A 14,091-nucleotide genomic window follows, 5' to 3' on the forward strand; every position below is an offset into this window, starting at 1 on the left:
GCGTGGTGGACTAAGGCCTATCTACCCTCTCAGTAGTAGAGGAGGCCCGTGCCCAACAGTGGGACAGTATATAATACAGGGCTGATATTATTATTATTATTTTTATCTCATCTCAGGATGGCGAGCGCTCTGAGATACCAAACAATACTTTTTAATTCAAGGTGTTGGTATTTCTACAGTTTATGTGCGGTCGTATCGTTTACCATCAGGCCAAAGCCAAGTACGATTGGTCATTCAAAGAAAAAAAGTATAGATAGAAGTAGGCTCTTTGACCATAATGCTTTGGTGTGTGTCATAGATCAGGGTGTTGACGTGACGGCCGAACATCAGGGGGCGGGCTTCTCAGGCGGGCTTATTGACATTTGACATCCGTCTCCATGACTACCGAATACATATCAACCTCGCAAACAGCGTAATACTACATACAAATTAAATGTTATTTTATACTTGTATAATTTAAGTATAGTAGTTATATTATCGAAGCATACAGATGTAATTTTATCTAACAGTGTGCACTAGATTTTGTTTAATTATATTTAATTCTCATTGCTAAATAATATTCAGTGAAATGTACTCTTTTTATAATGAAATTCAGTGTTTAGACTATAATGTTTTAATGTGCTGGTGTATTTTTAGGAACTGGTAGGGAATTTAGAAGTTTAATACTGTTATTTTATTTGTGTGATCAACAGCGATGAGTATGAATGTGATGCATTTATTGCTGTACATAAAATCCTAAGTTCCTGCTAAATTTAATGTTATTAAACTATATGCTCTCTAGGAAGCATGAAGGAATTAATAGACCCATCACAAACAGACATACTAAATCTCTTTACCTACCTATTAATATAGTTGGGAGTAAAATTTAGAGGTAAATAAGTCATTTTATGTAGTAAAATCTACTTAAAACGATTTCCCAGTGACCCAGCTAAAACACGTCTTAGTGGGAACATGTATTATGCGGGCTAAGGTATTTGCGTTTCATAATATTAGTAAGCATAATCGTATGAAGCCAGTTTTACTGTATTTATAATAACCCAATTATTATAATATTTTCACTAATCATAAGCTATTTCTGTGTTTTATAGGCTATATTTATTTATTCCGCAAAGGATTTTTAGAAACGCAATGTTTTGAGTTAAAATTTATTTAAGAAAGTACTGTCTATGTCATGAGTTCGACTTAATATATATTTTAAACAATTACCAGGTTTAAGACAAAATGCAAACTTTAAAGAAAACGAGCGAAAAATCGAGGAAAGAAAAATCTAGGGACGCGGAAATCTCCACAAAAAACTCGCAAGATGAAAAACTTAAAAAAATATCGCACAATGTTACTACTCCACGAAGTTACATGCAAAAGTCATCTACGGCAGATATTTACGGACAAAGGAATAAGAACGTAGTATCAGGTGCAAAAGCTCCTAAAAAGTTAGTAAATGCTTCGTACAAGTCTAGCGACGGATCCCCAATGAGAGATTTGCTCAAATCTTCATCATCGTCCGTTAGTGTAGCCAGTAGATCTGATGCTAGACTTAAAAAAGTAGAGGCTAAGGCAACTCCACGTAAGCCCACAAAAGTTGAAGCCAAGGCCACGCCACGCTTAACAACAAAAGTCGAGGCAAAAGCAACACCACGTACTACCCGGGAAACCCCAAGAAGGAATTTACCTTTTTCAAACGTAACAGTCAGCTCTCCGATTGTGAAAAGAAAATTGAATTTAGAAGATGAGCCTCCTAGTCCTAAAGTAAGTATAAAAAAGGTGGAACGCGAGAAACCTAATAGATCAATCAGCGAAGCCTTGGACAAAATTAAAAGCAAGCAGAGTGCACAAAAAAACGTAGATTTAGTATTTGAGAGACAAAGAACTAAAACTCGAACATTGGAGGAGGATGAGGTAAAAATGTTAACACCTGACGCGGTGGACAACAATGAGGGCATGATGAATTTGTCTCGAAAATTAACAGCTCAGCCAAAAGCATTTTTTGTTGATTTAGAAGAGGGAGAAAAAAAGGTAAGTATTTAGTAACTGTTATGTCATATGAAACAGGAAGACGGGTCTGTAAATTTTGTAGGCATATTATACAAATCCATGTGTTTTTATGTGTACCTACCTGTTTTGCTTGTCGCTGTACGCGCGGTACAGATTCGCGCACTGTTCCTTTTCATATCGCCAGTGGAAGAGTGTTTTGAAGGGTATTATTTACTGGACACATCACGACCTCAGTGGATGTATTTAAGTAGTACATTCGTCGTATACCTTCCCATTCATTTCATACTTTTAGATTTGTTTACGAATAATTTTTTGAACATCGTTTGCAGTTGTGGCATTTACCTTTAGATTAAAGAAAGTAGCCAGTCTAGTTATATTATGTCCATAGTATGTTATTTTATTAACTGAGAAAATTTCTTCCAGAATAAAAATAACGTGCCAAGTGAAGAGGAAGTCAGCTATGAAGACGATTTTGAAAGTTATGAATCTGATTTCGAATCGTATCACAGCGAAAGTATTGATGATAAGTCGTCACACGGCACGGAGTCTAGTGAGCAAAATGTAGAGAGTGACGACCACGAAGAAGCCCATAATGATGCTCACATAGATAGTGTGAAAGAGGTACGAGATGAGGAAAGGATGCTGGATTCCGGTAAGTCTTATTATTTAAATTCTGGTTTGAGTTATTTTTTCCTCATTTGTTTGTCTCATTCAGTCTAGAATCAATGTTCATGCTCAACTGATGAGACTTTGGAGTCGATGCTAAGATAGGTGTAAGCATATTGTACATAATATTATGCATTTCGTAGTTTTGAGAAATGCATTAGTATTGTAGTTATCACATTACGGGATTGGGAGACTGTTCATATATTATGAGTATACTCGATCCCCGGGTCAGTGTTCGATAATATACCTATTGAAATGATTTTTTTAATGATTTTCGTAATAATGTCAATGATATTATACGAACAAAGCTAGTAGGTAGATAATCTGTAATGAATGTTTCGTTTTGGAGTTGAAGGACTACCAACTACCTTCTTATTCTTGATAAGTATCTAACAAGTCACTAAGTTAAATACCGAGCGTGTCATTGAGTAGTATATTATAAAAAAAATATTGTCACCTACGCATTTTTAAAGTTTTGTGTTTTCACTAGGTAGTTACGATTTACGAGACCGTTCGGCAAAGTCTAAGCCACCAATAATGGAGAATATCATGGAAGATGAAGATACGGAAGACGGCGGCAACAAGAAGGTGTCGCTCCCAGACGAGGGGTTCCAAGAGATGAGCAGCTCGAGTGCTGTGTCTAGTCTGAAGACTGTGCACGTCGACGTGCTGGAGCGGTACGTTCTCTAGAAGTTTGAAATTGAGATACATTTTATGTTTGTTTCGTCTTATATGAAAAAAAACATATTTTTGAAAGAGATGTACTACAACCTTAATACTGAATTCCAAATTTTATGATCATTAATATTATATCCCCGTTGTTTTCAGACCTCTGTTCATAGATTTCAAGAAATCAAAGGAGGCCAAAAGAAAGCGTCGCATTTTCGAACGTTTAAAAAAACGGGCTGAAGATTTGCTCGGTATGATTTCCCTACACGAAATGACCTACTCTCTCTTCGAAATGAAACCAATATCATATGATTCGTTTATGATTGCGTTCGGAAGAGAAAACTATTTGCAAACTGGCGTTCAGACTTTTGATGATGGAATCGCTGAAGAGGTACAAACTGATGAAATAATGCGCGTCCATAAGTGGACTCAAAATCCTGTAAAATTTTCAAACAGCGACGTATATTTAAATTATGAGAGAAAAGAGAGAAAATATAGTGTGGTCACGGTAGATTATTTGACGAAATTCTCATTTTTGACACAAAAACATGAAAAACCAGACATTGACAATGAAGTACAAAATAATGAAAACTACAAACGAAATCCATTGAGGATATATTTAGAACAGAGAGACGGCGTCGGCTCGAGCGAAATGTTGTCCTATGAAAAATATAAAGCGGCAATAAAGAACAAACAATACGACTCTTATAAGCTCGGGAGATTCTTGAAGAAGATAGAAAGTAGAGTCAGTAATATGTTAAGTTTAAATACTAGTAAGGCTGACCTGGACCTAATAAAGACTAAACTGCCGTTTAGTAAAGGATATACGTCATTGAATATAAAAAGTATATCGGACGAAAATTATGTTTTTTTAAAACAGACAACAATTAGTTTATTGTTTTTTTCTGAGAGTAAAACCAACCTCATTATGACAGTACATAAACAGAATTCAATAAATAAATGTTTGATGTGTCTTTGGGATGCGAGTGTCGTCAGACGAGAACCGACGAAGATGTTGATATCTGTCGATAGTGTTGTGATTGGGAGATTTAGAGGCAGCACTGAAGGCATCGTCGTGGCCGGCTTGAAAGATGGGTCTGTATTTTTTAAATCTACTTATGAATATAGTTTAAATATGCACATTTGCCTATTTTGGGGATAATAATGTAGGCTTATTAGAGTTTTAAAATAATTGTTAGTAAAATGTTTTCTATGCAATTTACAAATCTATTATTTAATTTTATTATCTATGATATTTTGTACTTACCTATATATAAATTATCAGGCATTATCACCTAATGATCCTTAAGAGGATTACAGACCAGTCATTAATAGGCTCTTATTGAGATTTAGGATTATCAGGATTACATTGGTCTTGGATTACTTACGTTCGACGTACGATTTAACAAGAAAGCTAAAACCCCATTAATATTTCGCAGAACGATACATTTGTGGGACATGTCGGAAGAGCCGTCTTACATTCCTAATACTAATGAAGAAGCGGAATCAAACAAACTGACAGACGTGAATCTGGAAAATCTTACGGAGATTGAGAAGGATCGAGAATGGAATCTAAAGAATAGTGACGTGAAGAATGAACAGGTATTTATATTTGCAAATTTATATACGTATTTATACTCTGCAGACTTTATTGATTCAACTGGCCTGATGATTCGATTATAATGATAGAAAAGGATTTATATTATAACGAAATTGCAAATATTGTTTTTGTTGGTATGTCCTTTCGCAATATAACAGAGCACGGAATTTGCTAGTGGTAGGATATATTTATATATACGCCCGGATAGCGACCACCGTACACAAGGTGTTAAAACCCGCCATAGTGCCCCACGTAAGTGTATCGAGATCAGCCTGTGTATATCCGGTTTCAAGAAGCCAGCATAATTGTGTTGACTGCCGAGGGTTAATTATCTCTCGCCAGTCGAAATTTTATTGTATTCCACTTACCATCAGGTGCAGTGGAGTTACTTTGACGTGCATGTATCAAATAATAAAAAAAAAACAGACGCTAGCCGGACGTACACACGCATAGAACTTAGTAATGGATAATTTTCAGATAACAAATTGAGCATTTTTAATTTTTATGTTTTCAATATTCACCTATTGTTCAATGTCAGACTAGACAATTCCAGTTTATTTTAGCAGTTCGACATACTACATTGCCCGTTACAAGCTTGCGCATACACAAGCAGTGCACAAGTAATGAGCACAGGTGAGGTATCGGACAAGATAGTCGGCCTAGAGTTCACGTCGCCTAAATCGATCACGTTGGATGGAAAGAGACGGATTGTGGGCCAGGTAATTATTTTTAATAATTTTAAATTTATTTGCAAGGTCATTAATTGGCCTCAAAATCTATATTTGGGCATGACGTCTTGACCACAAAATGTAAAGAATAGTATACATGTTTATAATTTTTGTCATTTTGCTTTACATAATTTGGATTCAAGAAACAAAGGAATCTTTAGAATTAACTCAAAAATAATATCGGCATCGCATTCCTTAGTTTGCTATTAAGCTAAATTATGATCATTTCTAAATATACTTATTATCTTTTTGGTTAAATTTTCTTATATCCTTCGCAGGTTGTTTCTCTACAAAGCACTGGTGTTCTCATGATGTGGACCATAGTACAGGAGAAGACCTCAACGAATACAGACCTAGGAAAAGCTTACTGGTCCAAAATGAAGTTGGAGAAATCACAAACAATACATTTGAATGAACATATTGACAACTCTTTCGCAGATAATAGAGCTAAAATGGAATGTTTTAGTCTAAATTCCGCTAAAAAGAGATTGATGAACAAGAAATATGAAAAGAGTGTATCCAAAAATGCGCGGCAAAAATCTGCGGCCATTAATTTTGGCGTTGGCAGGTCGTCGAGAGCTACCAGCGCCAGGAACAGAATAGACAATAAAATGTTGCCAGTACAAAATGTTTTCAATAGTGGTTTAATATGCAACGATTTGAAAATAATGACAGTAGAGGAGGTGGAAAACATTTTAGTTGCAAAAAACTGCGGCGAGGTTCTGTGCTGTAAAAGATATTTTGGAGTTTTTAAAGTGCAAAGGTTTTCTGTTGCCAGTAAGTATTAGTATTTTATACCTCAACTATTGTTACCAAGTTTGTGATGAGCTAGATCCGGTCATGGATGAGAGAATTACAAAATCAGCTTTCCACCAGATGAGGTGTCGTCAGTGACGAGCCTTCAAGTGTCGCCGCACGGTCTACCACATTTCTTGGCGGCCACCGATGTTGGTGCTGTAAATCTGTGCTCTTTACTCGAGAAGAAAGTCCTGCATACGCTTGACTGCAGGTAAGAAAAAGAAGCATACATGGTAGGTTATTGAAAACTGGATCGTGCTGCAAAAATAACTGCGTAATTTATCTTATTAGTATTTAAAACTTGTATATACTTATAGTAGAGCAACGTAAATAATATTTGATGTCGTTTTTACATTTTAAATGATTTTTTATAGAAACGTGCCTCCAGCGAGGGAGACTACAGAAAAATACCATTTAGATGTCAAAGGCAGATTTGTTGGTAGCGTTTCTGTAAGCAGTGAGACGCAGACGATGGAAACGAAAGGTGCTTCAAAGGTATAATATTGCATATAGAAAAGGAAAGAAAATATAAGTTTGGTGCATAAAAAGCATGAGACCTTTTTTGTTTCATGTATTTTCAGATGTTTGTGACGTCACTTCTCTGGTCGCATGTCAATCCGTGTTGCATATACGCAGTCCTGAGGGATGGCGTGATCGTCTCGTGGGACTTGTCCCAGAGCGATATCTATGGGCGAACGGGTGGCGAGCGAGCGAGGGTTGTTGCGGCCGGAGATAACGTCATGGTAAGATGTACAAAATGAAGTCAGGTGTACCGATAGCAATACACTTGGTTCGAACACAATGAATGAATGCCATATCTAGTATGTAGTACATATATATATATCAATGATTTCGATAAGGTAAAGAAGACAAGAGGGAATAATGCCATGATTACTAAGACGTTAATTCTCTGTTTTAGGCGATACTGACCAGCGACGATGAAGTACAAATACACAGGTTCACAGACGAACGAAGGAGTAAAGAAAATTTGGAGTTATTTAGAAAATATATTAAGTTGTTATAGAATCTCAAAACTTTATAAATCTTTTTGTTGAATAAGGAATCATTAGGTATATTATATTTTGAACAGAAACCGCCTCGAAGTTATAGATATAGGAATAGAATGATCGAACACCGCACATATAATATAATAGTGGTTAGTATTCAAACATTCCAGAGAACCAAATACCGGACTCATTACAGCGCCCATTAAATAGATCCCTGTTTAGTTAGAGGGCAAAAATAGGCAAAAAAAAAATTGTACTAAAAAAAATTACGTACAAAAAGGAGAACGTGTCAATTTTCTATCAGAACTACTGTTTAGGGTATCTGTTATAAAGTGTAAACATTGAGAATAAAATAAAAAACACATGCGCTTATAAATAAGTTTTTTTAAATTTCGCATTAAATATAAAAACATCTTCATTTACAAGTTTCTATTGCTAAGTTCAGTTTAAAATGGCTATGAGTTGGATAAAAATGTTTCACAGACTATTTAGTTTCGGGCTCATCGCGTCTAGAGAGCATTTTTATAAAATGTTTCTTAAAATATTGAATAGGCCTGTTATGAAAGCGGGGAGTGCTGTTTATGAAGGGACCACGTGGGTACCCAGCGGGCCTGTGTGATTGCTTCATCTCCGCATTAATGACTAAATTATCTTCTGGTCGTGGCGTGTTGAAGGCACGTGATGACGGCGGAAAAGTCCGCACCCACGGATTTAATTACTTCGACCGCAGTCGCACCTTGTAATCTTAAAGATCTCAATTTTACAATTTTCTTTATCCTTAAGTATTGTTAATTACTGAAATAATATTTAGTCAATAAATTATAACAAATAAAAACTTCAGTTTTACTTTATTAATACTTAGTATAGTTTAATATACCTCTCAGTAGTAGGGGAGGCCCGTGCCCAATAGTGGGACAGTATATAATACAGGGCTGATATTATTATATTATAGATTCATATAGCAGCTTTGTAACTGTCTTGTTATAAGATTGCAAAAGATATTTAAAAATGTGATAAAGCACATTTCTATTATGCTAATGGCCCAATAAACAAAAGACTAGACACCTAGTTGTTACTATAATAATATAATTACATTCATAATTACTAATAGAGGATTGATTGTTGTGGGTCTCCAGACTTTGGTAACACTAACGCCCAACGGAAAATTCTAACTGTAGAGATAAATGTTGTTCGGGTGATGGTCAACTACTAAACAAACAATCATTAATATTTATTTTGTGAGAAAAATAATAAATAATTTTCTCATAGTACTCATTTACTCTATTCGCCGATAGATGGCAGCTTCGATACTTTTTGTATATACAGCAACTTGTTTAAGTTTTAACAGGTGTTTTGAAAATGGTAATAGAGGCTTCATTATAATAAATTCAACATCACAATTCCTTTAATGCACACACCTTCATGCTTTTGTTCTTCGAATGGGTAGGTAGAAGCGTAACAAGTGCACTCTTTTTTCGCTATTAGGATAGATAGGATTGCCAAGTTTTTGTATGAGAAATAGAATATACCATTAAGGTCAGAGAATTAAAATTAACAGTATTTAAAAAAAAAAGTTATTTCTTTTGTTAAGTTTAATAGCTTATTTTTTGGAACTTATCGCACTAATTAACAACTCATAAACAATTTATAATTAGGGAACCTGTAACACGAAAGCACTGCCATCTGGTGGCGCAATCTGAATCTTTTACCCTATCATTACATTTGCGGAAATTATTCATATCAAAAATAAATAATAAATAAAAATATTTATAATATCTCATAATGTAATAGGTTTTGTAGTTAATGTTCAATACAAACAAATCTGTAGGTAATTAAATGAACATTACCTCATAATTTTGCCTCAATGACACCCAAATACGGTTATTTGGGTGTTATCCCCATAGCTCCGTCTAAAATAAACAAGTACAGGCTACGCTGCCATTATTAATAATCGGCCGCCAAATATATTTTTTTATTATTGCTGTATTAAAAAAATTATAGGGTTGGAGAGTTTCTTTTTTTATCCACACTGTGGCTCTTGTGTCGGTTGTGTATTGACCTATAGTTCGTACACGTTTACTATAATGGTCCAGTCTATCGTCTCACCGTACCGTAGCGGGCATATATTTTTGGATGCTAATACTGAGCATAAATCCCTAATATCAATTCAACTCAAGAATCATCGCGGCACTCGTACAATACAATTACACCAAGGTAGTTATAGTAATAGAATTTTATTATCTACTAGTTGACCCGATAGACGTTGTCCCGTCTTAACTATGAATTTGCAGCGCGCATTCTGTCAATCGCTGAAATTAACTTTTCTTTAATTTTCTAACGTTTCGCTCAACTTACTTAATTTTTTCTTTCATAAGATACTTCTCCTGACAATATCAAACATAACAAAAAAAAAGTCAGTGAAATCGGTCCAGCCGTTCACGCGTGATGGCGTGACCAAGGGAAATAGGGATTCATTTTTATATATCGACGCTAGAAAGCATAAACGCTGTAACCCTGAAATTATGAACTTTACACCAGAGCCAAAAAACTTTTGAAATTTTAGAAAAAAAAATCATAACTCGTGAACCGTTACACCTACAAGTTTGCGGTTTTTAGCAAAGTTGTGCAGTTTGTGCTGAGCTATAATATGGTCATTAGCTATTTCATCTAAAGTTCCCTGGAGAAGATTTAATATGGGTTACAGCAAATAGAACTTTTTTTTGAGACCTTGAAAACGCTGTAACCATATTAGACAAAGTATGAAAGATTCATTTTGTCACGTTTTTTGGGAAAGCATAAACGTTGTAATTAGCATACTCTCTATTTTAAAATGCTGTAAGCAATGGAACAGACTATACTTAAACGTCAATAAAATGCTGTAACTATGGTAGAAGTTGAAATAAAAGACTTTTAAAAAGTTAAAAACTAATATTTTTATTAGGAACTCTCTTTTTGACTACAAAATTATTATATTAAATTAACTTTTATTACTCTACTGTATATTTCTTTGTAGAAATCTCTCTTACATTAAATGGTAAGCAATAAAAACAATCTAAAAATATAAAAATGAGTAATCCTTTACTTTTATGATTCAACTTCTCATTGATTTTTAACTCTTCTATATTATAGACTTTTTCTTTGTCATTAATCTTCTGAACATCTTTATTCCTTTTGAACAGCGTTCTCGGAATCAGATTCTTTTGCTTTGGAATCTTCGAAGAAATAACTTAAAAATGAAATTCTTAAAAAAAAAATCATAATCGAATCATAACAACTAGCTTTAAAAGCTATTTAAGCAATATTAATAATTAAATAAAACAAATAATATAAATACAATTTATAAAATAAATGAAACAACTACAATAAATAAATAGGTAATAATAAATGTTTTCTTCAACTAAATATTATAGAGAAAATTAACTTTGGTCAATATTTCCTTATCATAGTACGTTCGATTATTGAGGATCTTTTGTTTCTTCAGAAACATTATTGTTATTATAAGGTATTGACGATGAGTATGGAGCTGGTGTCGTAAAAGAAAACACGGTACCTTTTTGGTACCAACGTTTTCTTTCTGGAAATTTCGACCTTCAGAATAAGCCCCGTGGACGGCTGAAAACGAAAGTGAATACTGAGGAATTAAAAGTTATTATGGAAGCGGATCCATCGCAAACCACTTTAGAGTTAGCTGCAGGGTTAGGTGTGAGCGATAAAAGTATTTTAATCCTTTTGAAGCAAATCAGGAAAGCAAAATAGCTTGAAAGGTACCTCATAGATTGAGTGAATCAAACCAGTAAAATCTCATAATCTCCTCATGTCACATACCATGTAAACGTTGTAACCTTTAGAGTGTATATTATTTACATACCGTATAAACGTTGTAACCTGAGTGTGTCTAAAAATATTGTCCCGTATTAACGTAGTAACCATGGTCACACTTTAGATTACAACCGATCAAATGGTGTAAGTACCTTTACTACAAAAAACACTAGTTTTTCGGTGGGTTACAGTAATATAAAGTCTGAGATATGTAAAAAAATCACCAAAATTTTACGCTGTGCAAAAATTGTTTTTCATCCTAGAGCAATGAGCATGGGTTCATTCGACGCAGAAAAAATTCCTGATTCCAACGGTGTAAAAAACGTATTTTCGATATTTCAAGGGTTACAGCGTTTATGCTTTCCAGCGTCGATATATAATTTAAATAGTCATATTTCGGGTCTTGCGAAAAATGACTAGGCATTTGGAGAGTAGATACTGGCCATCTTATTATAATTTTATAGAGAAAGAAATATTTTGGGTCTTGCAAAATACTCCTAAATATATAATTGATTGATTGAGATGTTGAGTGATTGAATATAGGTACAATTGGCCATCTAATAAATTTTGTTTAAAAAGTGGAATTCGTTAAAGTTTAAGTGCTTAGTAGGAACGAAATGTTATATTATAAATCATTTCTAAAATGTTATAATAAACGTTACATGTCTATGAAATATACTTAACACCAAAAGTGGCACAAAAAGTAATATAAACAGGTTTTTGCAATTTAATAAAAAGAATCTTAACAAAAAACGTATCCGAATACACAAAAAAAAGTCATTCCGCGAAGCCCGCCATTAACGAGGGCTCTCTGTGTGGACGTTCGGAGGTCACACCACTGGCACGATAAAATATAATCTTAATATTAGTCTTGACTACGAATATAAAAATTCTACACTTAATACGTATCCATTTATTATATATTAAATATTATTTAGGATTATTATATTGTTTACTTTGCCTTCAGCCTCACCCGCGTTAAATAGTTTTTCTGGGATAAATATTTTCTTGGAATAAAGGTAGCCTATAGTACTTAGGAGTAATGTAGCTTCCTATTTGAAAAAAAAATCGGTCTAGAAGTTCCTCAGTTTAATAACAAACAAACAAACTCTACAGTTTTATATATTAGTATAGATTATACTGATTTTGTTCTGATGCTAATAGCAGGTATAAGGAGTCGTTACGTATCTCGACAATTACTAAAATTATGCCGGCCTTATATTACTTAAGTACTTCCTATATTTATTAATATGTAGTTTTCGAGCTTTATATGTGCCTTCTGATTCGAATGCTACACGCGTCACCTAAATTATAATGCTAAAAGTGTATTAATGAATATGAATGAAGTTCATGGCCATATTTAGATATGACAATGAATTTAGACTCTAAACGTCTACGTATAGAGTTAGTTAGTTTGGCGACATTGTGTCGCAGTCATGAAGGGAAAATATACCAATTTTAATAGAGAATGTATCGTTTGTGATGAACAAACAATATGTATTTATACATTTAAAAAATTGACAGTACTGCGCTTAAATCCTTCTTATTAGTGAAGAGAGGTGCCACCTCCACGTAGTTTTGTAGTTGTACTTTGTGTAATCAATGATTGCTCAGGACCTGATACTTCTCCTTCTTTTATTTCTCTCTGCTTTTTTTGATCCCGGAACGCGGCATTGTACGTGGGCCACTTTGGCAGGTTTTAACATCGCCACTATGGTAGTCGCTATCCGGGCTGTAATAACTATATCCCACCACCAGCAAAAGTAAAGAACTACGGTAGGTAACCTATTAATATTTTGGTAACAATATGTATGCCTATCCATAGGCAGTATGAGTACATATAGTGTCAAGTAAGCCATACTCATTTGCTTTTTATACATCACAGTGCTCAAATAAAAAAACACTTGATAATGACACATCACACATTTATACGAAGTTTCATTTATGAGGTGGTATAATTGGTATGTAATGTTTGCTCTTTGTTGAGGATAAGTATTATTTCCGTGTTCTATGGCCAGTGTTTACTACTTATGTGTTATGTCTATGTATGAGTGTAGACGGAGTAAAATATAGATTCTTATAGAGGAAGCAGTTACAACAAAAGCTATTCCATCTCGTTTTGTAATCTGCATAATTTATTCTATCAAACTTTGGCACTGTCGTAAAATATTCATATTAAATAATTGAAAAATATCGTTTAATTTGTAGATAATGTATTGTTATAAATCTGGATGCTCCAAATAAAAATAAAAAAGGTCAAGAGCATTTTTTCCCGCTGAATTTTAACATCTGTTGCAAAAAAGCTGATAAAGTAATGTATAAATATACATTAAATAATAAATGTAATATAAATTTATTTAATAATGATTATAAACTTGTTTTCAGGAAACAATTGTTTTTTAACCGAATGAACCTATTTAGTTATTACTAAATCTATGAGTATGTGTATATATGGGTAGGGTAGGTATCAATTGTTTGTCTATTTCTACCGCTAAGGAAGACAAGCATTTTATTGTTTTAGTTTTAAGGGAAATAATGCCAGCGTATTTACTGGATAATACGAGAATAAACTCTTATCAGTTAATCGTATAAAAACCAAGTCTATATTACGCAAATCATTTTTATTTGTGGCGTATCCGAACGCCACTCGGTATGTCTATGGACAAAAACTAAAACGGAGTATTGTCTACGACAAGGGAACTCACACACACCGAACACACGCAGTGGAGTGCGCGGCTCTGTACAATTAAACGATAAAATAAAAGGCCGTTATAAGAAGACCGAATTTTTATTATTGTCAGCCTCAATACGG

The 14,091-nt window shown here is 34.1% G+C and overlaps 1 protein-coding gene across 2 annotated transcripts; it reads left to right on the top strand.

Annotated features, from left to right (window-relative positions):
• Positions 1-374: 374 nt before the first annotated feature.
• Positions 375-8,210, top strand: LOC115450390 (cytoplasmic dynein 2 intermediate chain 1). 2 transcript variants are annotated; one of them, XM_037443690.1, is made up of 12 exons: positions 375-871; positions 1,210-2,013; positions 2,416-2,644; positions 3,149-3,335; positions 3,487-4,422; positions 4,767-4,929; positions 5,491-5,646; positions 5,934-6,432; positions 6,532-6,664; positions 6,828-6,948; positions 7,035-7,196; positions 7,373-8,210. In XM_037443690.1, the coding sequence occupies exons 2-12, from the start codon at positions 1,222-1,224 to the stop codon at positions 7,475-7,477; spliced, it is 3,483 nt and encodes a 1,160-aa protein (XP_037299587.1). In that variant the 5' UTR covers positions 375-871; positions 1,210-1,221; the 3' UTR covers positions 7,478-8,210. The 2 variants fall into 2 exon arrangements, with proteins under 2 accessions (XP_037299587.1, XP_037299588.1); XM_037443691.1 differs by having other exon boundaries at positions 5,494-5,646.
• The last annotated feature ends 5,881 nt before the right edge of the window (positions 8,211-14,091 follow it).

The sequence above is a fragment of the Manduca sexta genome, chromosome 26, assembly GCF_014839805.1.
Source record: "Manduca sexta isolate Smith_Timp_Sample1 chromosome 26, JHU_Msex_v1.0, whole genome shotgun sequence".
Classification (NCBI taxonomy): Eukaryota; Metazoa; Arthropoda; class Insecta; order Lepidoptera; family Sphingidae; genus Manduca; species Manduca sexta.